Source organism: Scyliorhinus torazame, chromosome 7 (assembly GCF_047496885.1).
Source record: "Scyliorhinus torazame isolate Kashiwa2021f chromosome 7, sScyTor2.1, whole genome shotgun sequence".
In the NCBI taxonomy this organism is placed as follows: domain Eukaryota; kingdom Metazoa; phylum Chordata; class Chondrichthyes; order Carcharhiniformes; family Scyliorhinidae; genus Scyliorhinus; species Scyliorhinus torazame.
This window is the reverse complement of record NC_092713.1, coordinates 20,108,355-20,136,179: the sequence shown is the minus strand read 5'-3', so window position 1 is coordinate 20,136,179 and position 27,825 is coordinate 20,108,355. Positions and strand designations below refer to the sequence as shown.

General features: G+C 55.5%; 1 protein-coding gene across 2 annotated transcripts in view; it reads left to right on the top strand.

Annotated features, from left to right (window-relative positions):
• Positions 1-8,601: 8,601 nt before the first annotated feature.
• Positions 8,602-27,825, top strand: part of LOC140426062 (interferon-induced protein 44-like) — a 39,929-nt gene continuing 20,705 nt past the window's right edge. Inside the window, exons 1-3 of one of the 2 annotated variants that reach the window (XM_072510375.1) lie at positions 8,602-8,671; positions 25,308-25,802; positions 25,886-25,925. In XM_072510375.1, coding sequence (XP_072366476.1) covers positions 25,316-25,802; positions 25,886-25,925 — 527 coding nt within the window. In that variant the 5' untranslated portion in view covers positions 8,602-8,671; positions 25,308-25,315. Of the gene's footprint in view, positions 8,672-11,160; positions 11,380-25,307; positions 25,803-25,885; positions 25,926-27,825 lie in introns of those variants that run through there. The other variant, XM_072510376.1, reaches the window with a different exon arrangement.

Below are 27,825 nucleotides of genomic sequence, written 5' to 3'. Positions count from 1 at the left end.
ATGTGGCACAGACCCAGAGGTAGATAGCGCAGTCACTGGCTGATATGGCACAGACCCACAAGGTGATGGCACAGTCGCAGCGTGATGTGGCACAGTCACAGAAAGAGGTGGTCCAACTCCTTGTGCTCCAGGCCGCGTGCATGCAGACCCTAGTCGAGACGAGAACGGGCCTCCAGGTACGGCAGCATCAGGTGACGGGGCAGCCTCAGTGGATAGCTTCGCTCACATGGTGTAGCCCGGGGGCCCTCGGGCATCCCGAAGTAGGAGGAGGTGATGGAACCCGTGCCGGTACTCCCGCAGGGAGGTTACGGAACACCGCAGTGCCTTGGACTCCTTCCATCCTGTCTCTGGTGCATCACACGAGCAGCGGGCAGAACAGGGCAGCACCACGCCATCTGGGATGGTCACCCCAGAAGACGCTGCCAAAGGAGACACAGGTTATAGGGCGGGAATCGCAGCAGGCTGCCTCCACTCCTGACGTACTGCCTAGGAATCCACTTAAGGCCCCTGTGCCAGAAAAGTAGACAGCAGTTAAGTTGGCACAGGTGCAGTGCACAGGATAGCGTTAGGGGCTGGGGCACAAACCTATACATATATATTTGTTCACAGTAAACACCTGTGCATGACGTTACAATGTGCCCCGGTCCTGTGAGAAGGGTGTGATGGATCGTCTGGGCTGGCTGCAGACCGGCGCCTGGGGGGGGGGGGGATGAGCAGATGTTGTGGGCGGGCTTGGCCCAGGGACCACATTTCAGCCAGTCCTCACGCTCCAGGAGCCAACCACCCGGCTGGAGGAGTGCCTCAAAGAGGCCAGGAACCATCGAGTGTGCCACGATGAAGGTGACATGCATACTGCCCGGGTATCAGCGCAGACGTGCATGATGCGCATTTCATGGTCCCGTTCATCGAGTGGAAACCCTTTCGGTTTGTGTAGAGCTACTTGTCATCTGCAGGCGCTCGTAGGCCTACCTGCATCCTGTAGATCATCTCCTGGACCCGTGGCATCTCGGTGAAGGTGGCAAACTCCGCTGCCCAGGCACCCTGGTGGGCTCGGTCCAAATTGAAATTGATATATTGAGCCGACGAGGCATCTCGGGAGTCCGTGATGGCATGGATACACCGCGGACTGTGAGATTCTGCCAGATCCCCACTTGGCACCTGGAAGGACTCCTTTGCGTAAACGTTCAGGGCAACCGTCACCTTGATGGCCATCAGAAGCAGATGTTCTCCCCCATTCCCCTGCGGTGCCAATTGCACCATGATCCGGCAGATATGTCGCACCGTCTCTCTGCTCAACCGGAGTCTTCAACGGCGTGCCCGGTCTGACAGGTCCTTGAATGACAGGTGGTGCCGGTACACACGGGGCGACATTCGGTGCCTCCTTCCCATCGTCTCCTTGGCCTGTTGGGCGGCCGGCTCCACATCCTCACCGGCTGCCTCCTGTTCCTCTGGGACAGGCTTCACTGCTGCATGGCCCTCCTCCCCGAGCAGCTCCAGCTCAGACAGCCACAGAGCATCCCAGGGCTGCGGCGACTAGCAGGAAGGCTACCATTGCTGGTTGCATTCCAATGTCCATTGTCTGCCAACATGTTAGCATGGTGCGTAACCCCATGCTCTACCAGGTCCAATGGGGTACACAATGTCCCCGGTTGGCACTGCGGACTCTGCCCGCACATGACCTCCCCTCACCCCTGGCAACGTCCTCACCTGGCACCGTGGGGGCTTCTCACCCTGGCGCCCATCCCTACTACCATGGGTACTGTCAGCTGGTACTGCCCATGCCAGCGGTATGCTCCGCAGCCCCTGCCCGGCTCCCCTGCAGGGGCTACAGCAGCTGTGGCCCTTGGGTGGGCCGCCTGATGCCTTGCTGGTGGGGGTGGGGGGGGGTGGTGGTGTTGGAGAATGGGGGTGATGGGGTGGGGGCACCCATATGGCAGGTGTTACTCTGCAGAACCAGGCGCCAAGTTGGGTGGTCTGTGGGGTGCGCAGCAAGGTGCCTGCCTTGCAGGCTGCGGTAATGGCGGTCCGTGGTTGGACACCGCCCCAGACCATTTGGGGAGGTGGGGGTCACCCCAGCCACATGGCTTATTCCTCCCTCGCCTCACCCCTGGCCCGGCAGCCCGCCTTCGCTCCTCTCTGTGTTCTAAGTCGTGCCTCTCTCTCAGCAGCCACAACGCTGATTTCACGATTTTTAAAAGCACAAGTGAACCGCACCATCGGTAACTTGGCCCATCGGAGGGGGGGGAATCACAGAGGCCCCGGAGAGTACCGGGTCGGACCCGCTAATGACATGCAAACGGTGTTTACTGCATTCCGGAACACATTGATGCCGCTGTCAAGGTGACAGAGTACCACGATTTGCCGTCAAATCGGCACCTGCGTGATTTTTGAATCGGAGCCGATTCTCTGCCCAATCGCGTTTCGCAAATTCGGCGTCAGCCATCGGAGAATCCCGCCCTTAGTCTCAGAAACAGAGAATCCAACCCAGGGTTTATTAAAAAAATCTTTTTGTTGTGTTCTGGTGAACATGTTAATTCTGTAAAACACAATGAATGACTGATAGATTTTCGGTTTGTTGGATTTGCTCAGATTGTCCCTTTGATTAAGGAACTAAGCGGAGGTCGACATCAGGGGCGTCATTCTCCGACCCCCCGCCGGGTCGGAGAATGGCCGTTGGCCGCCGTGAATCCCGCCCCCGCCCCCGCCGAAGTCTCCGAAGGGAGAAAAGTCGGCGGGGCGTTAATGGCGCCGCTGCCGCGGAGAATGTCACGGGTCTGCGCAAGGCAGCCGATTTTCGGCCTGCCGATATTCTCCCTTCCAGATGGGCCGAAGTCCCGTCGACGTGATGACCGTTCACGTCGACGTGAATCAAACCTCCTTTTCATCGGCGTGACCCTGTGCTCCAGGCTCATGCCGACCAGCGAGGAGGTGAGTGACGGCCTGGGGGGTTGCCTCTGGGCAGGAAATGGCGTGGCCGCAGACTGATTGCGTGAGGAGAGGTGTGTCTCGGCTTGTGTGTGTGTGTGTGCGGCGGGGGGGGGGGGGGGGCGGTGGTTAGAGTAGGCTGGGCTCCGGGGGAGTGCTGGGAGGGGGTCCGTGCTGGGGTGGAGGTTGGGGGTTGGAGGGGGTCCGTGCTGGGGTGGAGGTTGGAGGTGGTCCGTGCCGGGGTGGAGGTTGGGGAGGGGGTCCGTGCTGGGGTGGAGGTTGGGGGTTGGGGGGGGCCGTGTCGGGGTGGAGGTTGGGGAGGGGGTCCGTGCCGGGGTGGAGTTGGGGAGGGGGTCCGTGCTGGGGTGGAGGTTGGGGGTTGGGGGGGGGTCCGTGCCGGAGTGGAGGTTGGGGAGGGGGTCCGTGCTGGGGTGGAGGTTGGGGGTTGGGGGGGGTCCGTGTCGGGGTGGAGGTTGGGGAGGGGGTCCGTGCTGGGGTGGAGGTTGGGGGTTGGGGGGGTCCGTGTCGGGGAGGGGGTCCGTGCTGGGGTGGAGGTTGGGGGGGGTCCGTGCCGAGGAGGGTGATGGGAGGGCAAATGAGTTGGTCCACCTGGCCAGGTGCCAGCCTCCAACAGTTGGACCCATGCGGTCCATGCCACCTGGCTGGGGGGAGGAGGGGATATGGGTAATGATGACATGTCGTCGTTCCCCTCCTCCCCACCAGGCCGTCATGTTTTCAGACCATCCAGCGATGTTGGCCGCCGTGGTGGCAGCCGCTCATGTCTATGTTGCCCTGGATGAGGAGGAGGAGGAGGAGGAGGAGCGTGCCAGAGAGGCGGCGCAGGCTGCCGCAGATGGGCAGGCGGCATCCGCCCAGGCTGGAGGGACACCTGACCGACAGGACGAGGAGGGGGAGGAGGACGTCGCGGTCCCACGGCAACGGAGGCACCCGAGGGCGCCCCGTGTGTACTGGCCCCGCCAGTCATACCAGGACCTCACGGACCGGGAATGCAGGAGGAGACTCCGGATGAGCCGGGAAACCGTGGCACACATCTGCCACCTGCTGGCACACCTGTCACCGCGTGGCACTGGCGGGGGACACCCTCTGCCCGTGTCCGTCAAGGTTACGGTGGCCCTGAACCTTTATGCAATGGGGTCATTCCAGGCACCGAGTGGGGACCTGTCCGGCATATCGCAGACATCGGTGCACCGGTGCATCCGGGCAGTGACAGATGCGCTTTATGCCATGGCGCACCGCTACATCCGCTTCCCCGTGGACCGGGCCAGCCAAGATGCCCGGGCCGTGGGCTTCTCTGCCGTTGCCGGGTTCCCCATGGTCCAGGGCGCGATCGATGGGATGCACGTCGCCGTGCGGCCACCTGCAGATAACAGGGCCGTGTTCACTAATAGGAAGGGGACCTACTCGATGAACGTACAGGTGGTCTGCGACCACCGCATGATGATCCTGCACGTCTGCGCCCGTCACCCAGGCAGTGTACACAACTCATTCGTGTTGTCGCGGTCATCCATCCCCGGCATGTACGAGGGACGCCATCCCCGGCTGAGGGGCTGATTGCTGGGCGACAGGGGCTACCCATTGCGATCGTGGCTGACGACGCCTATACGGAGGCCACGCAATGAGGCGGAGAACCGCTACAATGATGCCCATGTAGCGACAAGGGGAGTGATCGAGAGGTGCTTTGGCGTGCTGAAGATGCGTTTCAGGTGCCTGGACCTCTCTGGGGGTGCCCTCCAGTATCGGTCAGATAGGGTCGGCCGCATCATTGTGGTGTGCTGCGTCCTGCACAACATAGCCCAGCAGAGGGGCGATGTGCCGCAGGCAGAGGAGGGCGGAGTGGAGGAGCAGCAGGAAGAGGCACAGTCCTCCCCAGATGAGGGGGATGGGGGCAATGGTCAGGGCAGACGGGGTAGACACAGGCGGGTGGCTGTCCACCGTTACCGGCTGGCCCAGCGGGCACGGGACAGACTGATAGCCGCCCGCTTCACTGACTAGATGGGCGTGGGAATCGGGTAGTATGGCCACAGACCGCACACCATGGCAACAGCCGACCACCCACACCCCACACCCATCCACCCACCCAGCACCCTCACCAACCCCACACACCCCACCCGCATGCACACCATCCCCACCCCCCCAATTGCCGATCCACCGGCGGCACAACGGGCCGGGCTCACCCAGTTGCGGGTGGACGCGTGTCTATCGCAGGCCATGGAGGATGATGACAACACGCCCTGCGATGAGCTCCTGGCTCTACATCGTTGGACTATGTCTGACCCATGGCCACAGTACCACCATCCACCCGGACCATCCCTGCATGCGGCTGTGACACTGCAGCACACGGTCCCGTCCTCTGCCCGGGGGATGTTGATGGCGGCCCAGGGGGAAGGGGGCAGACTCACCTGGGGCTGAGGTAAGACCACCCCTCACACACACACTTGCGCTCAACGTACATGACACGCCCGCACACTTTGGACAGAGCACAAAGGCAGCTTCGGTAGGTGTAACATTGACTTTAATAACCAAAGGAGTTCATGCACGTGCCCTAGCCCCTAAAACTCATCTGTGCCCTGCACCCGTGCCAACTTACTCAGTGTCTAATTGTTTGGCCTTACGGGCCCTTTGACTACGTCTACGTGGTTCCTCAGACGGTACAGCAGAACTGGAGGTGGACTCCTGTGATTCCTGCCCTCTGACACTGGATCCCTTTGGCGGCCGTTTCCTGGGGCGTCCTGGCCTAGATGGGCCAGGCTGCGGCCCGGGCGACTGGGATGGCGAGCTGCCAGCCTGTCCTGCCCGTTGCCCACCCGATGCACCTGGGACGGAAGGGGGGAGTCCGAGGTGTCGCGGTGTACCGGGACCTCCCCTACAGAGGGAGCCGGGACGGACCACACCACCTCCTCCTCCCTCGGGGTGCCCCATGGCCCCCAGGCCTCTACATGGGTGGGGGATGCGAACGGACTGGCCATCCGACGCCCCCCCGACATCTGGCGCTGCCAGTCCTGGAGGCCCGTGCTGGTATCGACAGGGGTCTGCAGGTTTGCAGCCATGGAGCCCAGGGTGTTGTCAAACCCTGTCTGTGACAGTGCGACGCCAGCTCGCACATGGCCACTGGCGCCGATGCCCTCAGCGATGGCCTGCTGAGACTGGGCCATGGCCTGCAGAGACTGGGCCGTGGCCTGCAGAGACTGAGCCATGGCCTGCAGAGACTGGGCTATGGCCTGCTGAGACTGGGCTATGGCGTTGAGCGCCTCTGCCATCTGGCGCTGGCACTGGCTCATGGCCTCCTGTGAGAGGGCAGCCATTTCCTGGGCCACAGACGCCGCCTGCACGGAAGGCCCCAGGCCTCGCAAACCGTTCCCCATGTCTGACACCGTCGCACCCATTGCCTCCACCGCGGACGCCACCCATGCGGTGTCAGCCTGGGTGGCACGCATGACCGGGACCACTCCCAGCTCCTGGACGCGGGTGGACTCCTCCACCTGCGACCGCAGCCGCCGCAAGCCACCCGTCACCCTATTCGCTCGTCTCCGTGTCGGTGGTTGCATCGGATCTATGTGTGGGTGTGGTAACTGCAGGAACCCGGGATCCATCTGGGCGGCAGATGTTCGCTTGGCCTGGGCTGCCCTCCGACCGCCCGGTCCCTCTGCTGCTCCTACCTCCACCTGCTGTACCGGGACGGCTGTGTTGTGCGCACCAGTGAGTGTACCAGCCGCCTCATCACTAAAGTGCCCAACCGTGGTGAGTGTTTCTGCGATGGTGGAGGGTGTTGGTGACAGCAGTGGCGTTGTGTCGTGCTCTTCGTCCCACTCTGAGTCCATGGCACTTTGGGGTGGGGGTTCGTCTCCACCCATCCACTCTGAGTCACTGTCCGGTATTTCGTCTTCCCGGGTAGGGGTGTCCTGGGTAGTGGTGTCCTGGCTCGGATGTGACGGGGGCCTGTGGCTGCCCCCCTCATCGCTGGGTGGTCGCTCCTGCACGTGACGGGGGTGTCGTCTCCCTGTTGCTCCAGGTCTCTCCGTCTCCCGTGGTCTCCGAGGGGCATCCTGCGGGAGTCGCATGCTGGAGGGTCCGGGTCTCTCCGTCTCCCGTGGTCTCCGAGGGGCATCCTGCGGGCGTCGCATGCTGGAGGGTGCGGGTCACTCCGTCTCCCGTGGTCTCCGAGGGGCATCCTGCGGGCGTCGCATGCTGGAGGGTGCGGGTCTCTCCGTCTCCTGTGGTCTCCGAGGGGCATCCTGCGGGCGGTGTGCATCTGCGGGGATGGGTGCCTGGACGTTTGGTCCTGCGATACACAATGAAGCATGCATGGTTAGACATCAGGCAGTGATCAGGTGATACGGGGAGGGGGATATAGGGGAAGGGGGATATGGGGACGGGCTGTTGGTGGCTCACTTGCTCGTGGGCCCCCGACCTCTGCATCAGCAACCTCCCGGTCCTCAGGTCCGCCAGCCAGTTCCAGGGCCCTTTCCTCGTGTACGGTCAGTGGCCTCTCATCAGCGGGCCCTCCTCCAGTCCTCACATGCTCCCTATTGTTGTGTGCGCGCTTCTCCTGTGGGGGGGGGGCAGGGGTAAAAGGCAACAGTGTTAGGCAGGTATATGAATGCACGCCATCGGTTGCGCGTGCATTGCAGAGGTTAAGGTTAGGGCTGGATTCACTTGGGGATATGGGGGAGGGGGGATATGGGGGAGGGGGGATATGGGGGATATGGGGGAGGGGGATATGGGGGAGGGGGGATATGGGGGAGGGGGATATGGGGGAGGGGGGATATGGGGGAGGGGGGATATGGGGGAGGGGGGATATGGGGGAGGGGGGATATGGGGAGGGGGGATATGGGGGAGGGGGGATATGGGGGGGGGATATGGGGAGGGGGGGATATGGGGGAGGGGGGATATGGGGAGGGGGGATATGGGGAGGGGGATATGGGGAGGGGGGATATGGGGGAGGGGGGATATGGGGAGGGGGGATATGGGGGAGGGGGGATATGGGGGAGGGGGGATATGGGGGAGGGGGGATATGGGGGATATGGGGGAGGGGGGATATGGGGGAGGGAGGGATATGGGGGAGGGGGGATATGGGGAAGGCTCACCCTGCCTGTTCTGACGAGGTCGTTCATCTTCTTGTGGCACTGGGTGCCTGTCCGTGGTGTCAGGGCCACAGCGGTGACGGCCTCTGCCACCTCCCTCCACAGACGCCGGCTGTGGCGTGGGGCAACTCTGCGGCCGTGCCCGGGATACAGGGCGTCCCTCCTCTGCTCCACCGCGTCCAGGAGCGCCTCCACATCGCGTGACTCGAACCTCGGGGCTGAGCGACGGCCAGCCATCCAGTCGGGTGTTGCGGTCGGGTGGGGGGGGAGCTGCGCGGCCTTATGAGCCGTCACGCCGTGCAGCGCGTATGACGCTGCACGGCGTGAACCACTGCGTAAGCGCGGATCCCGTTACGTCGCTGCTAGCCCATTTCGGGCCGGAGACTATCGTCCCATTTTTATGATGTGACGCAAGTGGGATTTGCGCCGTTTTTTGCGCCGATCGGCGGAGTTTCCGCCGATAACGGAGAATTTCGCCCCAGACCACCAGTTTTATTTGGAATATATTTTAGCTCCGTCTGTACAGTAGGAAGTCACCTCTGAGTGTGTTTCCGCATTTCAGTATCAGTTTCACTTTCCTCGTCTCCCTGAAAACAGCAGTCGCTGGTTGGTGAGGATTGCGGTTGCGGGTCTGTTTGTTTTTGGTAAGTTTGCGCGGGCGGGCGGGCGGGGGGATTCGCGGGACGGGTTCCTTTCCCCTGAGACTGGGTGAGATTGACTTCGATCTCTCACTGTTACTGACAGCCGCTCTGTCCTCGTGTATTTCCTAATTGTAGCAACTGGCCGGGAAACTGGCAAACACCGCGGAACAGGGGAAAGAGGGGCATTCCTGGCTCTGTGATTGGAGACAGGGCACAAACTCAGGTTCTGGGAGCATTTGCTGTGGAGGTTTATGAAGGTTCAGGGAGAAAAGGCAGCTTGAAGTCAAGACCCAGCCTTCCAATCAGATCCAGGTTTGGGGTGGAGGGGCTGAATGTGCTCCCTGGGCACAGCTCCTGGTGTTATAAAAAAATGGAATGCATTCAGGGAGATGATGGCGTTGTGGCATTGTCACTGGACAAGGGGGTTAAAAACTGAACAAGGATATGGGTCAGGCCCATCCGGATAATTATATTCAAATCATACATTCGGCTCATCTGAATAGGCGTGGCTGGTTTGAGGCTGCAGGCCCCCCCCCCCCCACCCCGCCGAGTGTCGGGGACAGGGGCTGTGCCTAGTTGGCGGTGCCAAGTGGCAGGGTCTGAGGGGACGTTGCCCAGAAAGTGGGGGTAAGGGGGTATGAAGGGTGGGGGAGGGGTGAAGAGGGTATGAAGGGTGGGGGGTGAAGGGGGTATGAAGGGTGGGGGGTGAAGGGAGTATGAAGGGTGGGGGAGGGGTGAAGAGGGTATGAAGGGTGGGGGAGGAGTGAAAGGGTATGAAAGGTGGGGGAGGGATGAAGGTGGTATGAAGGGTGAAGGTGTGTAGGGTGGGGGATGAAGGGATATGAAGGTGGGGAGGGGTGAAGGGGGTATGAAGGGTGGGGGAGGGATGAAGGTGGTATGAAGGGTGAAGAGGGTATGAAGGGTGGGGAGGGGTGAAAGGGTATGAAGGGTGGGGGGTGAAGGGGGTATGAAGGGTGGGGGGTGAAGGGAGTATGAAGGGTGGGGGAGGGGTGAAGAGGGTATGAAGGGTGGGGGAGGAGTGAAAGGGTATGAAAGGTGGGGGAGGGATGAAGGTGGTATGAAGGGTGAAGGGGGTATGTAGGGTGGGGGATGAAGGGATATGAAGGGTGGGGAGGGGTGAAGGGGGTATGAAGGGTGCAGGGGGGATGAAGGTGGTATGAAGAGTGAAGGGGGTATGAAGGGTGGGGGTTGAAGGGATATGAAGGGTGGGGAGGGGTGAAGGGGGTATGAAGGGTGGGGGAGGGATGAAGGTGGTATGAAGGGTGAAGAGGGTATGAAGGGTGGGGGAGAAGTGAAAGGGGGTATGAAGGGTGGGGGAGGGGTGAAGGGGGTATGAAGGGAGGGGTTAAGGGGGTATGAAGGATGGGGGAGGGATGAAGGGTGGGGGTGAAGGGTGGGGGAGGGGTGAAGAGGGTATGAAGGGTGAAGGTGGTATGAAGGTTGGGGGAGGGGTGAAAGAGGGTATGAAGAGTGGGGGAGGGGTGAAAGAGGGTATGAAGGGTGGGGGTGAAGGGGGTATGAAGATTGTGGGAGGGGTGAAGGGGGTATGAAGGATGGGGGATGAAGAGGGTATGAAGGATGGGGGAGGGGTGAAAGGGTATGAAGGGTAGGAGGCATGGGGGTGAAGGGTATGAAGAGAAGGGGGTATGAAGGGTGGGGGATATGTAAGAGGGTGAAGGGGTTTGTGAAGGGGTGTCATTAAGGTTGGGATGTGTATTGAAAGGGGGGAGTCTGCAAGCTGAGGGGACTCTAAAGATAGAGGGGCTCTCAGGGACCCCCATATGCTCACTTGTGGGGGCAGCACGGTAGCACAAGTGGGTAGCACTGTGGCTTCACAGCACCAGGGTCCCAGGTTCGATTCCCCGCTGGGTCACTGTCTGTGCGGAGTCTGCACGTTCTCCCCGTGTCTGCGTGGGTTTCCCCCGGGTGCTCCGGTTTCCTCCCACAGTCCAAAGACGTGCAGGTTAGGTGGATTGGCCATGATAAATTGCCCTTAGTGACCATAAAGGTTAGCAGGGGTTATTGGGTTACAGGGATAGGGTGGAAGTGAGGGCTTAAGTGGGTCATTGGAGACTCGATGGGCCGAATGGCCTCCTGTACTGTATGTTCTATGTCTGCTCACTTGTGGGGAGCAGAGGCTCATGCTAACTTTTTTTGATGGGGGAGAAGTTGCCCCTCAGGAGACGAGGTGCAGGGGCTGGAGAACATGTCCGCGAGTTATTGCATTGTCCTTGGATGCGCGGACCGGCACCTCACTATGAGGTCGGGACCTTTCAAAACGGTGACCCGATCTCTGAGGAGCCGGTCTGGCAGGCGGGTTTACACACCCGCAAACCCCTCCCCCAACATCCAGATGGCGGACTGAACCCCTACCCGCCGGCGGTCTGCGCACACCCCACCCTGCACCACATGCCAACACCTATACCACCCACCACGGCTGGGTGCCCTGCTCACAAAGGCCGCCAGTTGCCACCCCCTGTGCTGCCCGTGTCCAATTGTCTAACGCTGTGAATTTCTGTTCCCCACCCCCCCCCGGACGAGGTGGCGCATAACCGCAAGGGAGAGAGAAGACTGGAGGGGGTCCACCGGACCTACGTCCCTCACTGTCACGGAGTGGCGGGCGCTGGACCTGGTTACTGGGCCTGGGGAGAGGGCAGTCACCGAGGCAGAGGTCAGCGACGGGGAACCAGGTGAGCCTCTGCTGAGTTGCGGTGTTCCCATAGCACGGGTGGCACAACCCCCAAACCACCCCCACTCCACTCCAACCCTTGCATCCCACCTCCCCCACACCATCTAAACCCCAAAACACCACCAGTCGGAGGGCTGCCCGACCCCAGGGATTAGCTGCCGTCCAGATGGATCTTGCGCCTCTGGAAAGGGCGGTCCCATCAATGCTGGACATGCAGACACAGTGCCAGGGACTACATGAGGGAGTATCAGCAACCATCCAGCGCCTGCAGGGGCAGGAGGCGGTGCCGACCATGTGTGCCACCCAAGCCAACACCGAACGGGTAGCGTCCATGGTGGAGGCCTTGGGGGCGACGATATCGGCCATTTGTCAAGATGTCAATGGCCTGGGCATTCTGGGCAGTTGCAGAGGCACAGGACAGGGCGGCCCAGTCACAGGCAGCTATGTACCAGAGCCACCTGGACACTGCAGCGGTGCTCCAGAGCTTGACACAGTCACAACTGGTCAGGGCTGCGGGCGTCAATGGTATAGCCCAGGCGGTGGCTGGCGTGACACAGAGGGAGGTGGTCCAGTCCCTTCACTCTATGGTCATGAGCATTGAGACTCTGGTCGAAACGAGAGCTGGCCTCCACGACTGGCAGCGCCAGGTGGCGGGTGCGGCCGGACTCTAGCCGCATCCCAGTCCCAAGGAGTAGCCTGTGGGCCATCTGTTACCCCTCGGGAGGGAGAGGTAGTGGGGCATGTGCCGGTGACCCCTGCAGGCGATGTGCTGGAACACCGTCGACGCCTCTGGCTACACCGCCCCCTTATCCTGTACCAAGCGCACCCGATGAGCAGCGGACAGAACAGCGTGGCACCAAGCCACCTGAGACCCCGGAGAGACTGCTGGGCCCGTCCAGGCCCGATCGCACCAAAGGATCGCCACCATTGGGGACCCAGGTCGCAGGGCGGGGATCACAACAGGTCACCTCCACCCCTGATGTACTGCCTGGGGTTCCATCTAGATGTGGCGTTCGGGCTCGTAAGGCCAGAAAGTTATACACCAGTTAAGCTTGCATGGGTGCAGCAAGCATGATAGCGATAGGAGCTAGGGCCCAAACCTGTAGAAACATGTTCACCTGTCCACAATAAACACCTGGGGTGGCATTCTCCGGCCCCCCACTGGGTTGGAGAATCACCGGGGGTCGGCGTGAATCCCGCCCCCGTCCTCCGAATTCTCGGGCCCATGTACCGATCCACGATGGCCGACGTGGAGATGAACTCCCCCTGCGCATGCGCCAACTTGCGCCGGCCGGCAGAGGCCAGTTGGCGTGGCGCCAAGCCCCTTCCCGCCGGCTGGCGCGGCGCAAACCACTCCGGCGCCGTCCTAGCCCCCGAAGGTGCGGAGGATTCCGCATCTTTGGGGCGGCTCGACGCCAGAGTGGTTTCCGCCAGGGTTTGCGCCTTTTTCTCCCGCCCCGATGATTTGCGCAGAATCCCGCCCATCTACACCTCCCGCTGCCTGAGGAAAGAGGGCAGTATAATCAAAGATCCCTCCCACCCGGCTTACTCACTCTTCCAACTTCTTCCATCGGGCAGGAGATACAGAAGTCTGAGAACACGCATGAACAGACTCAAAAACAGCTTCTCCCCGCTGTTATCAGGCTCCTAAATGACCCTCATGTGGACTGACCTCATTAACACTACACCCTGTATGCTTCATCCGATGCCAGTGCTTATGTAGTTACATTGTATATGTTGTGTTGCCCTATTATGTGTTTTCTTTTATTCCCTTTCTTCCCATGTATTTAATGATCTGTTGAGCTGCTCGCAGAAAAATACTTTTCACTGTATCTCGGTACACGTGTGTTATAACCTGCCTACTTACCATTGGCTGGGGACTAATGACTATCCCACAATCCTGTGGGAATATGAGCTTCCCCAATGAGGGGGGCGGAGAAACCACTAGTATACTCCTAGTATAAATAAAGCTGGTCAGTTCAGGAACCAGCAGGAAGGAGTATGTAGCAAGGGAAGTTACTGCTACTGTTATGTATATATATGTTATAGTAAATAAATGTTATTACTTTGTATCCTTAAAACTCGTGCTGGATTCTTCATGGCCCTTACAAAACTGGCGTCGAAGGTTAAAGTGAATCGCTGTCTACACTGCTGAAGCCACCTCCCTGGATTTTTGTTGGATACAGGTTGGAAGTTGTTTTCTATTATACCATGCCTCTGTACGGATGTTTGGATGTTTTTGATGCTGCGCTGGAAAGCTGGAACCAGTACACACAACGGATGCGTCACTATTTCCGGGCAAACAATAGCACTAAAAACGAGCGCCAGGTGGTCATATTGCTCACCGCCTGCGGCCCGCATACGTTTGGGGTGATTAGGAGCCTTACGTACCCAGCTGCGCCGGACACCAAAACGTTTGATGAACTTGTGAATATAGTGGGGCAACATTTTAACCCAACCCCGTCCACGGTAGTCCAGCGTTACCGGTTTAATACCGCTGAGAGGACCCCTGGAGAATCCCTTGCCGATTTTCTATCCAGGCTACGCAGGATTGTGGAGTACTGTGACTATGGTGAGACCTTGTCAGAAATGTTACGCGACCGTTTGGTTTGCGGTATTAACAATGCGGCCACCCAGAGAAGGTTGTTAGCGGAGCCAACATTGACTTTTCAACAGGCCATTCAAATAGTCTTGTCCCAAGAGAGCGCAGAGCGAGGAGTACAGGAGCTACAGGGAATGGAAGTGCATGCCTTGGGGCGCAACCCCTTCCGTCCGAAAACGTCCCCCCGCACTCCTGCGGTATCTTGGGCGAGGCAACGTCCGGACCGACGCCAGTGGCCGTCGGACATTCCTCCCCGAAGGGAGCCTTCTCCAGAGCCAATGGATGAGGAGCCATGTCCGTGTCAGACTTGTAGGCGCCGACCCCGTCGCGGACGGCGGTCCTGGGGGCGCCAGAGGCGCCGTCGTTCCGACTGAAACTGGGACCAGCCCAGGGGCCGTAACTGGGACCAGCCCAGAGGCCGTACCTTCCATGTGGATGAACCTGCGGTGACTACTCCTGAGGACGTGGAGACGGAGGACGACTGCCTGCAGCTGCATTGTGTGGCAGCTCCCCGTGTGGCCCCCATTAAGGTGACAGTACGGGTCAATGGCCACCCGCTTGAGATGGAGTTGGATACTGGCGCAGCGGTCTCCGTGATCGGCCAGAGGCCATTCGGCCGCATCAAGCAGGGTATACAGACCCTTACATTAACCGGCTCACAGGCCAGGTTGGCCACCTACACGGGGGAACCACTGGACATTGCAGGAACTACAATGACCCCTATTGTCTATGGACGCCAGGAGGGGCGTTTCCCACTTATCGTGGTGCGCGGCCATGGGCCCAGCCTGTTGGGTCGGGACTGGTTGCGCCATTTGCGGTTGCAATGGCAGCACATCCTCCAAACAGTTTCTGAAGGATTGACTGAGGTGCTAGGACAATACCCAGATGTATTCCAGCCTGGTTTGGGGAAAATAAAAGGGGCTGTAGCCCGTATCCAAGTTGAACCAGGAGCCACGCCACACTATTTCCGGGCGCGCCCAGTGCCTTACGCCTTGCTCGAGAAGGTAGAAGGGGAGCTCACTCATTTGGAGAGTTTGGGTATTATCAGGCCCGTCCGTTTTGCTGACTGGGCAGCACCAATTGTACCTGTAATGAAGCCAGATGCCACAGTTCGCTTGTGTGGCGACTATAAACTTACAGTGAATATGGTTTCCCGACTCGACCGATATCCAATGCCTCGCATAGAGGATCTCTACGCGAAACTGGCAGGTGGATTCTCGTTCACAAAATTAGATATGAGTCACTCCTACCTGCAGTTGGAGCTGGACCCTGCCTCCCGACCATATGTAACGATTAATACACACCGGGGCCTGTATGAATATACACGGTTGCCCTTTGGAGTATCCTCTGCCTGCGCAATGTTTCAACGTGTTATGGAGGGCATTTTGAGAGGTTTACCACGTGTGGCTGTCTACCTAGATGACGTTTTGATTACAGGGACGTCGGAGCAGGAACATTTGGAAAATCTGGAGGCTGTCCTTAGACGCCTTTTGGAGGCTGGAGTCCGTTTACGTCACACAAAGTGCGGATTTCAGGCAAAGGAAGTAGTCTACCTAGGTTATCGGGTGGACCGCGAAGGTCTGCACCCCGTCGCAGAGAAGGTGCGTGCAATTCAACATGCCCCGCCCCGACTGACACTTCGCATCTTCGCTCTTTTCTCGGTCTCGTAAACTATTACGGGAAGTTCCTCCCCAATCTGGCAACTCCGCTGGCCCCTTTGCACCTTCTGCTAAAGAAAAATTACACCTGGGTTTGGGGTCAGCCGCAAGAAACCGCTTTCCGGCGGGTAAAGCAACAATTGTCGTCGTCTGGGTTAGTAACTCACTATGATCCTGGAAAGCCTTTGCTCGTCACATGTGATGCATCCCCGTATGGTATTGGGGCCGTCCTGTCCCACAAGATGGAGAACGGGGCCGAGCGACCGATAGCTTTCGCCTCCCGCACATTGACTGCAGCGGAGAAAAAGTATGCGCAGATTGAGAAGGAGGGCCTGGCAGTGGTTTCTGCAGTGAAACGCTTCCACCAGTACGTGTACGGCCGCCATTTCACCATCGTGACTGATCATAAGCCCCTGCTGGTACTTTTCATAGAGGATAAGCCAATACCGCCCATTGCTTCTGCACGGATCCAGCGCTGGGCTTTGTTGCTTGCTGCATACGAGTATTCTCTGTCGCACAAACCAGGTACGCAGATAGCAAATGCCGACGCACTGAGCCGATTGCCTTTATCGACCGGCCCCATGTCGACCCCCGCGACCGGTGAGGTGGTTGCAACTCTAAATTTTATGGACACCTTGCCTGTCACGGCATCACAGATCCGTGAGTGGACCCAGACGGAGCCAGTCCTGTCAAAGGTTCGGCACATAGTCCTGTATGGTGGGCAGCATAGACAGCTCCCAGGCGAGTTGCGGGCATTTTCCTCCAAGCTGTCAGAATTCAGCGTGGAAGACGGCATCCTCTTGTGGGGGACGTGTGTGATTGTCCTGGAAAAAGGCCAGGAGCTGATACTAAGAGACTTGCACAATGGGCATCCAGGCGTGACCAAAATGAAAATGTTGGCCCGGAGTTATGTCTGGTGGCCAGGCCTCGACACCGACATTGAGAAGGTGGCCCAAAACCGCTCCATTTGCCAGGAGCATCAGAAGCTTCCGCCGGCCACGCCCCTACATCACTGGGAATGGCCAGGGCGGCCTTGGGCATGCTTGCATGCAGATTTCACAGGCCCTTTTCAAGGATCCATGTTCCTTCTACTAATTGACGCCCAGTCCAAATGGCTAGAGGTGCATAAGATGCAGGGGACAATGTCCTGCGCAACAATTGAAAAGATGCGTTTATCGTTTCGTACGCATGGCCTCCCCGAGTTGCTGGTCACGGATAATGGCACTCCATTCATGAGTGAGGAGTTTGCGAGGTTTACGAAGATGAACGGCATCCGCCATATCTGCACTGCCCCTTACCACCCGGCTTCAAATGGGTTGGCAGAGCGCGCAGTGCAGACATTCAAAAGAGGCCTAAAGAAGCAGTCTTCCGGAACAGTGGACACGAGACTGGCTCGCTTTTTGTTTACGTATAGGCCCACCCCCCATGCAGTGACTGGGGTAGCTCCCGCAGGAGTCCTAATGGGCCGGAGACTTCGCACCCGCCTTAGTATGGTTTTCCCAGACATTGGCGCAAAAGTACGCCCCACACAAGAACGGCAGGGACAGGGATTTTCTCGGCATCGGCCGATTCGGCAGTTTGCGCCCGGTGACCCAGTGTTCGTTCGGAATTTTGCTGGTGGTGCCCAATGGGTTCCTGGTGTAATCTTTTGCCAAACGGGCCCTATATCTTACCAAGTGCAAGCCCAGGGTCGTCTCCAGCGAAAACATGTAGACCACGTTCGGTCCAGAAGACTATCCCCTCAAAAGATTCCCCGTCCCTGGAGCTCATTTCAACAGCCGCAGAGACCAGAGACAAGGGAAGGTAGTCCTCAAAATCTTCCACTGGTGCCTCACTCGAAGCCTGCGCAGGTCGTTACGGGACCGAATGGAGATAGAGACGCTGACATGACGGAGGCAGCAGACTCTGACTCCGAGATGGAGACACAGGATGCATCAGAGGGGGAATCCTCGGGTCCACGGGCCGTGGATGTACAACCGTTGCGCCGTTCATCACGGAAGCGCCGGTCTCCGTCTCGTTACACGCCGCCTGATCCAGCGCCGCGTGCAAAAGATGTCCGGCCTGCAGCCAAACGAGTCGCCAGGGTCTTCGGTGGATTCCTTGGACTTTGGGGGGGGGGGGGGGGGGGATGTTATAATCTGCCTACTTACCATTGGCTGGGGACTAATGACTATCCCACAATCCTGTGGGAGTATGAGCTTGCCCAATGAGGGGGGCGGAGAAACCACTAGTAAACTCTGAGTATAAATAAAGCTGGCCAGTTCAGGAACCAGCAGGAAGGAGTATGTAGCAAGGGAAGTTACTGCTACTGTTATGTATATATGTTATAGTAAATAAATGTTATTACTTTGTATCCTTAAAACTCGTGCTGGATTCTTCTTATAAAAACGTGACTATAAACAAATCCAATCCAATCCCTGTTGACAAACGTATCAAATTGCCTGAAGCTCTTTCAGAGAGGTGTGAGGGATGGGCTGGGCTGGCTGCAGAGGGGGAGCTGGAGGGGTGGAGGTGGAGCAGGTTGGCGACTGTTGGAGGTGGGCATGGGCCAGGTCAGCCACTGTGCACCGGACCAGCACCTGGCCCCATCCCCATCCCTCCCCACCCCAATCCCGTACCCACCTCCGCCACCCCTGGGGTTCGGTCGGACCATGTGATGGAATGGCCTGCTCGCATGCACGGATCACCCAGGGAGACAGAAAGTGCTGCCTTGGGCAGGAATCAGACATTTAGAACCTTAGTAAGGCCACACTTGGAGTATAGTGTTCAATTCTGGTCGCCACACTACCAGAAGGATGTGGAGGCTTTAGAGAGGGTGCAGAAGAGATTTACCAGGATGTTGCCTGGTATGGAGGGCATTAGCTATGAGGAGCAGTTGAATAAACTCGGTTTGTTCTCACTGGAACGAAGGAGGTTGAGGGGAGACCTGATAGAGGTCTACAAAATTATGAGGGGCATAGACAGAGTGGATAGTCAGAGGCTTTTCCCCAGGGTAGAGGGGTCAATTACTAGGGGGCATAGGTTTAAGGTGAGAGGGGCAAGGTTTAGAGTAGATGTACGAGGCAAGTTTTTTACGCAGAGGGTAGTGGGTGCCTGGAACTCGCTGCCGGAGGAGGTGGTGGAAGCAGGGACGATAGTGACATTTAAGGGGCATCTTGACAAATACATGAATAGGATGGGAATAGAGGGATACGGACCCCGGAAGTGTAGAAGATTGTAGTTTAGTCGGGCAGCATGGTCGGCACGGGCTTGGAGGGCCGAAGGGCCTGTTCCTGTGCTGTACATTTCTTTGTTCTTTGTTTGTTGTTATTGTCAAACGATGCGAAGCAGCAGATCCCATCCCCATAGTGAACGGGTATGTATCACGGAAGGGGTTGTAGGTGCGGTTGGGAGGGCGGTGTTGATGCAGGGAGGGTCCCCATGGGAGGGGATTATCGGTGGGGGTAGGGGGCCTTGTGGGGGTGGGACAGGTTGCCCGTTCATCCGTTGGCCAGTTCCCCTAGTCAGTGAACCCGTAGATGATCAGAGCGTCCTTTGCACCGACCCGAGGACACATGTTGTGCGGCCTCCCGTGCCTGCGTGGGCCCCATGCCCTGCCTATCCTGACCCTCCCTTGCATCCTCCTCGTTGAACGAGACCTGCCATTTATCTCCCTCCTCCAGCATGTCGCCCTTCTGCTGCGCAATGTTCTGGACACAGCAGGCCGCCATGATGTGGGAGACTCCCCGAGCGCTGTATTGGAGGACCCCTCCAAAGCAGTCCAGGTGCGCTACATTGCGGGCCACAGTAATGGCGGTCTGTCCCTGGACACCCTGGACCTGGGGGTCACCTCGATACCATGGCTCTTCGCCTAGTCAGCCCCCGCTGCTCCCTCCCTGGCCCTGGCAGATGCCACCCCCCCCCCCCCTTGAATACAACCAGAGCATGACATTTCGTCACGCCCGGCGGCAGCTTTGATTTTCGGCTGCCGTGCGATTCTCTGCCCAATTGCATTACCCGATTCTGGCGTCAGCCGACACAGAATCCAACTCTAAGTGTGGGTGAATCCGGGTCTGGATCTGACCCGAAAAACTGCCGGGAAACACCCCGCCAAACCCGGCCAAAATGACACTTAGTCATTTTTCGGCAGTATTGCCCCCAACGTTTCAAGCACGGTAGCCTCTTCTGAGCTGAAGAGAGGTGCAACTGGAATGAACTAGTTGGAGGGGGGGGGGGGGGGGGGGAGTGGAGAAGCTGGAGCAGAATAGGTTAGGGATAGCTCAGAGCTAAGGAGAGATTGACAAGGATGCCATAATCACAAGGCAAAACAAATGTTAATGGTAGCATTAAGGACTGAAGATGGGTTTGACTGCAACAGAAAGGTAAGATAGCAGAATGTGTTAAGAGGAGAACAAAGGTCAGTGCTCAGTGAAAGCAAAGTTGAAGAACAAATGACAGATAATCCTGTGGGACGAGGGGAGGTGGAGGTTTGCATTGGGCAAACAAAGAAACTAAAATCAACAAATAACAATTAATAATTCAGAGACCCAGGAAAGTGCCCAGGGGACCTGGATTCAAATCCCATAAGGTGGCGGAATTAGAATTCAATAAAATCCTGGAATTAAATGACCATGAAACTGTTGTCAATCTTCACCGGGGCTGTTTAGCACACTGGGCTAAATCACTGGCTTTGAAAGCAGACCAAGGCAGGCCAGCAGCACGGTTCAATTCCCGTACCAGCCTCCCCGAACAGGCGCCGGAATGTGGCGACTGGGTGCTTTTCACAGTAACTTCCTTTGAAGCCCACTTGTGACAATAAGCAATTTTTATTTTCATAGACACCCATCTGGTTCACTAATGTCCTTTAGGGAAGGGAATCTGCCGTCCTTACCCGGTCTGGCCTACATGTGACTGCAGGCCCACAGCAATGTGGATGAAGCAAAGATTGGGTTTACTGTGAATTTTATCAATTCATCTGATGAATCTTTTGCCAAGCCTTGGGGAGCCTGGTGAAATTTTGCATCTGAATCTTAATTATTACATAGGATCAATGCTTACCAAACCTTTTCCCACTGGGATCCCATTTTCAGGCTTGAAAATTGCTGTGATCCCAGAGTGTTAGCCAGGTGGGTGCAGGGGGCTTCAGAGGGCGGGTCCCCGAAAGGTGCAGGGAGTTTGGTGGGCTTGGGCTGTGACCCGGGGACCAGCACCCGGGATGGGGGGTCCCATGACTGGACTGTCCCTTCCAGCCCTGGGCAACCTGAAGATCACTCTTGGCACAGGGATCTCAGGCAACCCTCTGTTCACCGTCTACATCCTGGTCTGACCTGTTTAAACTCTGACATGGCCTTCTCACTCAGAACTGCTCTGTCTGACAGCTGATGAGCAGACCACTGAGCTCAGTGAAGAATCAGGCCAGAAACACTTTTCCTTTCCTCATGTCTGCTCCCTCTGCCCGATGATTATCAAAGTGCTGCTTTTTAAGTGTCAGAGCCTTCCTTGAAAGCCCACAACATTTGAAACAGATGAAATCCCCTGAGATCCATTGAAATGCTGAGAATCCATTCAATTTCACAGTGCAGTACCTTTTACTTGCCTTTGATTGGCAGCTTAATGGTTTAAACACAGCTGCCAGAGAGCTTGTTTATTTATATTTCCCTTCACACTTACATGCACCTGAAGTATGTCCCATTGATTCTAACTGTAATGTTTATGGACAGTCATGTTATGATTGACAGCTGCGAGCCACTTCAACAACTGTCAGTGCTTTCTGTGTTTGGAAAAGAGGACGTGAAGCCCCTTAGCTGTTTTGAAGTGGTCATCGGCCATCAATCATGACAAGAATGTTTATAAGCATCTCAATGGAAGGTCCCAGGTACAACCCCTTACCCACAACTCAAGCCTACCCAAATCCCAGGACCCTTGAAGGACCCTCCCTCTGAAGTCTGGCAGTGGCAGAGGGGCACATGAGCAATGGGCTGACGCTCCTGACCAAACTAGGGGTCCATTGTGCCAGGTTAGAGAGTCACTGACAGGGTGCCATGGTGCCAGAGGGTGGTGCACCACTGGCAATGCCAGGGGGTGCGGACTAAAGGGGGGATTGATGGGGGACTGGTGGAGATGGTTGGTGGGGTGGCTGAGGAGGAGGGTAGCTGCGGGTGATGGTGGCTGAGGAGGGGCTGGGATTTGGGTAGGCTTGAGCTGTGGGTAAGGGGTTGGACCTGGGGGAGGTTCTCTGTTGGGGGAGGTTCTCTGTTGGGGGAGGTTCTCTGTTGGGGGGTGTCTCTGTTGGGGGATCTTTGATGGGAGATCTCTGTTCTGGGGGGTCTCTGTTAGGGGGTCTCTGTTGGGGGTCTCTGTTAGGGGGGTCTCTGTTAGGGGGGCTCTGTTGGGGAGCTCTCTCATGGGGGGGGTCTCTGATGGAGGATGCTGCGGGGGAGCGGCCTGGGAGGGGGGGGGAAGGGGAGCAGGACTTGCGTTGTGGGTGTAGGCAACCTTCCGATGGACTTTGGGGGACACTTCCATTATGCACTGACCCCCTTGACCCACCACAGGATCCACTGCGTCAGTGCCACGCTTGAAAACACCTGCAGCAATTCACACTGGCTGAGAGTGCTAGAGCACCAAGGGTGGTGGAGAACCTCTCTTCCAGCCCGCTGTCGGATATAAATAGGTTCAATGACCCATGTCCATGGTGCCGCCGGCACAGGGCGTGTAGCTCGCTGCTGCCACCGGCGGGGACCGGAGCATCGGAACAGGCGCCAATCCTGTTTTTTGGCCAATGCTTGACTCTCTGCCGGGTCGGGAAAGCTGCTAGCGTTCACAGGCAACAGGGAATCCGCCCCCAAATTACAGACCTCCCGCCTTCCTGCCAGTTTCAACAGTGCTCACCTCTCCGGGTGGGCTGGACATCACTGCAAACCTCCTTGTGCCGTATCCCTCTATACCCATCCTATCCATGTGTTTGTCAATAACGCCTTTTAAATGCCTTTAATGTATCTGTTTCCACAACCTTCCCTGGCAACGCGTTCCAGGCACTCACCACCCTCTGTGTAAAAAACCTGCCTCACACATCTCCTCTAAACTTTGCACCACGGACCTTAAATCTATGCCCTCTGGTGACATGACCCCTCCACCCTGGGAAAGAGTGCCTGCCCATCCACTCTATCCATGCCCCTCATAATCTTGTAGACCTCTATCAGGTCACCCCTCAACGTCCGTCTTTCTAATGAAAACAGTCCGAGTCTATTCAGTCTTTCCGCATAGCTAATACCCTCCAGACCAGGCAACATCCTGGTGAACACTGATGCAAAGTACTCATTTAGTACCTCACCCATTTCCTCTGGCTCAACACATAGATTCCCCCCACTGTCCTTAAGTGGCCCAATCCTTTCCCTGGCCACCCTCTTGCTTTTTACATCTGAACAAAATGCTTTGGGATTCACCTTCATCCTACTTGCCAAGGACTTTTCATGACCCCCTCCTAATTTCCCGCTGAAGTACCTTCCTACTTTCTTTAAACCCCTCAAGGGTTTTGACTGTCCCCACCCTTCTAGACCATACAAAAGTATAGAGGCAGCACAGTAGCACAGTGGCTAGCACAGTTGCTTCACAGCTCCAGGGTCCCAGGTTCGATTCCCAGCTTGGGTCACTGTCCGTGTCTGTGTGGGTTTCCTCCGGGTGCTCCAGTTTCCTCCCACAGTCGAAAGATGTGCAGGTTAGGTGGATTGGCCATGCTAAATTGCCCTTAGTGTCCAAAAACAAAGGTTAGATAGGGGTTACTGGGTTACGGGGATGGGGTGGAGATGTGGGCTTAGACAGGGTGATCTTTCCATGGGCCGAGTGGCCTCCTTCTGCCCTGTAAATCCTATGATTCTATGATCTATGAAAATTCTCCTTTTTCTTTTTCACGAGGTTCACAATATCCCTAGTTATCCAAGGCTCCCTAAACTTCCCATACTTATCCTTCGTTCTCTCAGGAACGTGACTTTCCTGAATCCTAATCAACTGTCGCTTGAAAGACTCCCACATGTTCGATGTTGATTTTTCCCTCCAACAGCCGCACCCAATCCAAATTCTTCAATTCCTGTCTAATGTTATCATAATTGCCTTTCCCCAGTTTAGCACCTTAACGTGAAGGTTACCCTCATCCCTGTCCAAAAGTACCCTAAAACTTATGGAATTGTGGTCACTACTCCCAAAATGTTCCCCTACTGAAACCTCAACCACCTGTCCAGGCTTATTCCCCAATGCCAGATCCAGTACTGCCCCTTCCCTAGTTGGACTATCTACATATTGCATCAAGAAGGCTTCCTGAATACACCTTACAAACTCTGCCCCATCCAAGCCCTTAGCACTAAGTGAGTCCCAGTCAATATAGGGGAAATTAAAATCCCTTACCTCAACAATCCTGTTACTTTTGCACCTGTCCAAAATCTCTCTACCGATCTGCTCCTCTATCTCTCGCTGGCAGTTTGGGGGCCCGTAATAAACCCCCAACATTGTGATTGCCCCCTTCCTATTCCTAAACTCTACCCAGATTACCTCATTGTATGAGCCCTCCAAGGTGTCCTCCCGGAGTATGGCTATAATATTCTCCTTAACCAGTAATTCTACTCCCCCACCCCTTTTACAGCCCCCTCTATCTCTCCTGAAGCATCTATCTCCTCCAACGTTCAGCTGCCAATCCTGCCCTTCCTTTAACCACGTTTCTGTGATAGTCACAACATCATAATTCCAAACACTAATAAGTACTCTAAATTCATCTGCCTTACCCGCCATTGAAACAAATACATTTCAAACCACTGTGTTTGAGCAGACAGGGTGATGTTGTTCTCGTATATTTGTTCTCTATTTCCCCTTCAGTTATTACACCTTCTAAGCTAACGCTCTGGCTCCCACCCCCCTGCCATACTAGTTTAAATCCTCCCGAGTGAATCTAGCAAACCTCCCGGCCAGGATATCAGTGCCACTCCAGTTTAGATGTAACCCTCCTTCTTGTACTGGTCCCACCAGCCCAGGAAGAGATCCCAATGGTCTAGAAATCTGAAACCCTCCGTCCTACACCACCAGTTTAGCCATGTATTTAGCTGCACTTAGCTCCTATTTTTGGCCTCACTGGCACTTGGCACAGGGAGTTATCCTGAGATTACAACTCTAGAGGTCCTGCTTTTTAGCTTACTGCCTAACTCCCTGAACTCCTGCAGGACCTCCGGCTGTTCAACCCTCCCCCTTCAGGGTGTCCTGTGTTCGTTCAGAGACAGCCTTGACCCTAGCACCAGGGAGGCAACCTACCGTCCTGGTGTCTCTTTAACACAGATGCCCCTTACTATAGAGTTCTCTATAACTATCGCTCTCCTGCACTTTGCCATCCCCTACTGAGCAACAGAGCCAGTTGTGGTCCCACTGTTCTGGCTACTGTTGCTTTCCCCTGATAGGCTATCCCCCCTCCCCCAACAGTATCCAAAACGGTATACCTGTTAGAGAGGGGACAGCCACAGGGGATTCCTGCACTGCCTGCCTGCCCTTTCTAGCGGTCTCCCATCTGTCAGCCTGCACCTTCCATTTGACCATGTCTCTGTAACTTCTATCTATGACACTTTCCGCCACCTGCATGCTCCTAGGTGCATCTAACTGCTGCTCCAACCGAACCACATTGAATGAAATTGATTTTAATCAAATGTTTTCTAGGTTTCAGCATGTCTGAAGTAACGTCACGGCTCACAACAGAAGATTGGAAACAATTGTCCCAACTTCTCGGGAAAGTGAACTTACATTTACTTTACAAAGCGAGTGTCCATGGTTTTGATGGGAAGTCTTTCCACGATAAATGTGATGGACAAGGACCAACATTTACTGTCGGGTACAACAAGTCTGGTCACATTTTTGGAGGTTACACAAGTGAAGATTTTGTCACTCATGGAAATAAGAATGACAACAATGCTTTTCTCTTTCGACTAACCAGCGATGAGTTAGGGGGAAAGCCATTAGAGTTTGCTGTGGAACCAGACACTGTGGCTGTTTTTAATAGTCTAGAGCACGGCCCCAATTTTGGAGACAGTCTTGTGTTTTTGGTTGATGGCAAAAAGATCAAATACAAACCTGGCCAGTCCTACAATTTTAATAAAAATAACCTGTTTGGTGGCAATGTAGATCTTTTAGAATGTGAAGTTTACCGTGTGGAAGGTAAGAACACCTTCATTTTACTAAGCATTGAGATATGATTTTGTGACACCAAGTTTGATCATCCATTTACCTGTGTTTTCCAGAGATAAAAACTGCCTGGAGAGATATAAATTGGTGGCCATCGTAAGTTTCTTCATGGACATTTCTGCTTACTCAATGGATAAACCATCAGTCGGTGTTTAAAAGCATTCATTATTTTGCACCTTGGTCTTCAGTGCTTGGGCTCAGAACCCATGTATCTGTGATAAATATGGTAGATATTTTGGTTGAATTTGGCCAGGTTTTTGTTTCTAAGTGTTCATTTCTACTCTTGTGAAGGTACAATTCCAAAGGTGTCAGTGGCCCTCGATTAGCCACCTTACCAAAATGCCCATCCTCCATCTGCAAGACAAACCAATCAACCTATTTGCCTGACATGCTGGAAGAACTACCTACTCTGAACCTCGTCATCTTCCCAATGCCTTTAAAAAAAATTATTTTTTAAATTATGCATTTACCTTCTATTTAAGAGCAACAATGAGAAGTTTTTCTGCTCTATTCAATGCAATAACATAGAAATATAGAAAATAGAAGCAGGATGAGACCATTCAGCCCTCAAACCTGCTCCACCATTCATTATGATCATGACTGATCATTCAATACCCTAATTCTGCTTTCCCCCCCATATCTCTTGATCACTTTAGCCCCAAAAGCTATATCGAATTCCTACTTGAAATTACACAATGTTTTGGCTTCAACTACTTTCTGTGGTAGCGAATTCCACAGATTCACCACTCTCTGGGTGAAGAAATTTCTCCTCACTTCAGTCCTAAAACTCCTCACCTTATCCTCAAACTATGACCCCCTAGTCCTGGACTCCCCCACCATCGGGAACATTATTTCTGAATCTACCCTTTCTCAGCCTGTTAGAATTTTTTATGTTTCTTTGAGATGCCCTCTCACTCTCACTAAACCCCAATGAATATAATCATAACCGACTTAGTCTCTCCTCATATGACAGTCCCACCATCCCAGGAACCAGCCTGGCAAACCTTTGCTGCACTCTCTCCATAATAAGAACATCATTCCTCAGATAACAACACCAAAATTGCACACAGTACTCCAGGTGTGGCCTCACCAATGCCCTATACAATTGCAGTAAAACATCTCTATTCCTATACTCAAATCCTCTCGCTATGAAGGCCAACATACCATTTGCCTTCTTCACTGCCTGCTGTACCTGTGCGCTTACTTTCAGCGACTGATGCACGAGGACACCAAGGTCTTGCTGAGTATACACCTCTCCCAATTTACTCCTCTTCAAATAATAATCTGCCTTCCTATTTTTGCTACCGAAGCGGATAAGCTCACATTTATCCACGTTATACTGCATCTGCCATGCACGTACCCACTCACTCAGCCTGTCCAAATCCCGCTGAAGCATCTCTGCATCCTCCTCACAGCTCACCCTCCCACCAAACTTCGTATCATCGGCAGATTTAGAGATAATACATTTAGCTTCCTCGTCCAAATCATTAATATATAATGTGAACAGTTGGGGTCCCAGCACAGATTCCTGTGGTACCGCACTAGTCACTGCCTGCCAATCACAGAAACTTTTTGCCTCCTGTCTGCTAACCAGCTTTTTATCCATCTCAAAACACTACCTGCAATCCCATGAGCTTTAACTTTACATATTAATCTGCTATGTGAGACCTTGTCGAAAGCCTTCTGAAAGTCTAAATAAACCACCTCCATCGGTTCTCCTGGTCAACTGTACTAGTTACATCTTCAAAGAATTCTAGTAGGTTTGTCAAGCATGATTTTCCTTCTGGGAATCCATGCTGACTTTGTCTGATTACACCACTGCTTTCCAAATGCTGTGCTATGAAATCCTTGATAATGGATTCCAGCAAGGTTCACTGGTCTATAGTTCCCTGTTTTCTCTCTCCCTCCCTTTTTGAATAGCGGGGTTATATTCGCTACCCTCCAATCTGTAGGAACCATTCCAGAGTCCAAAGAATTTTGGAAAATTACCACCAAT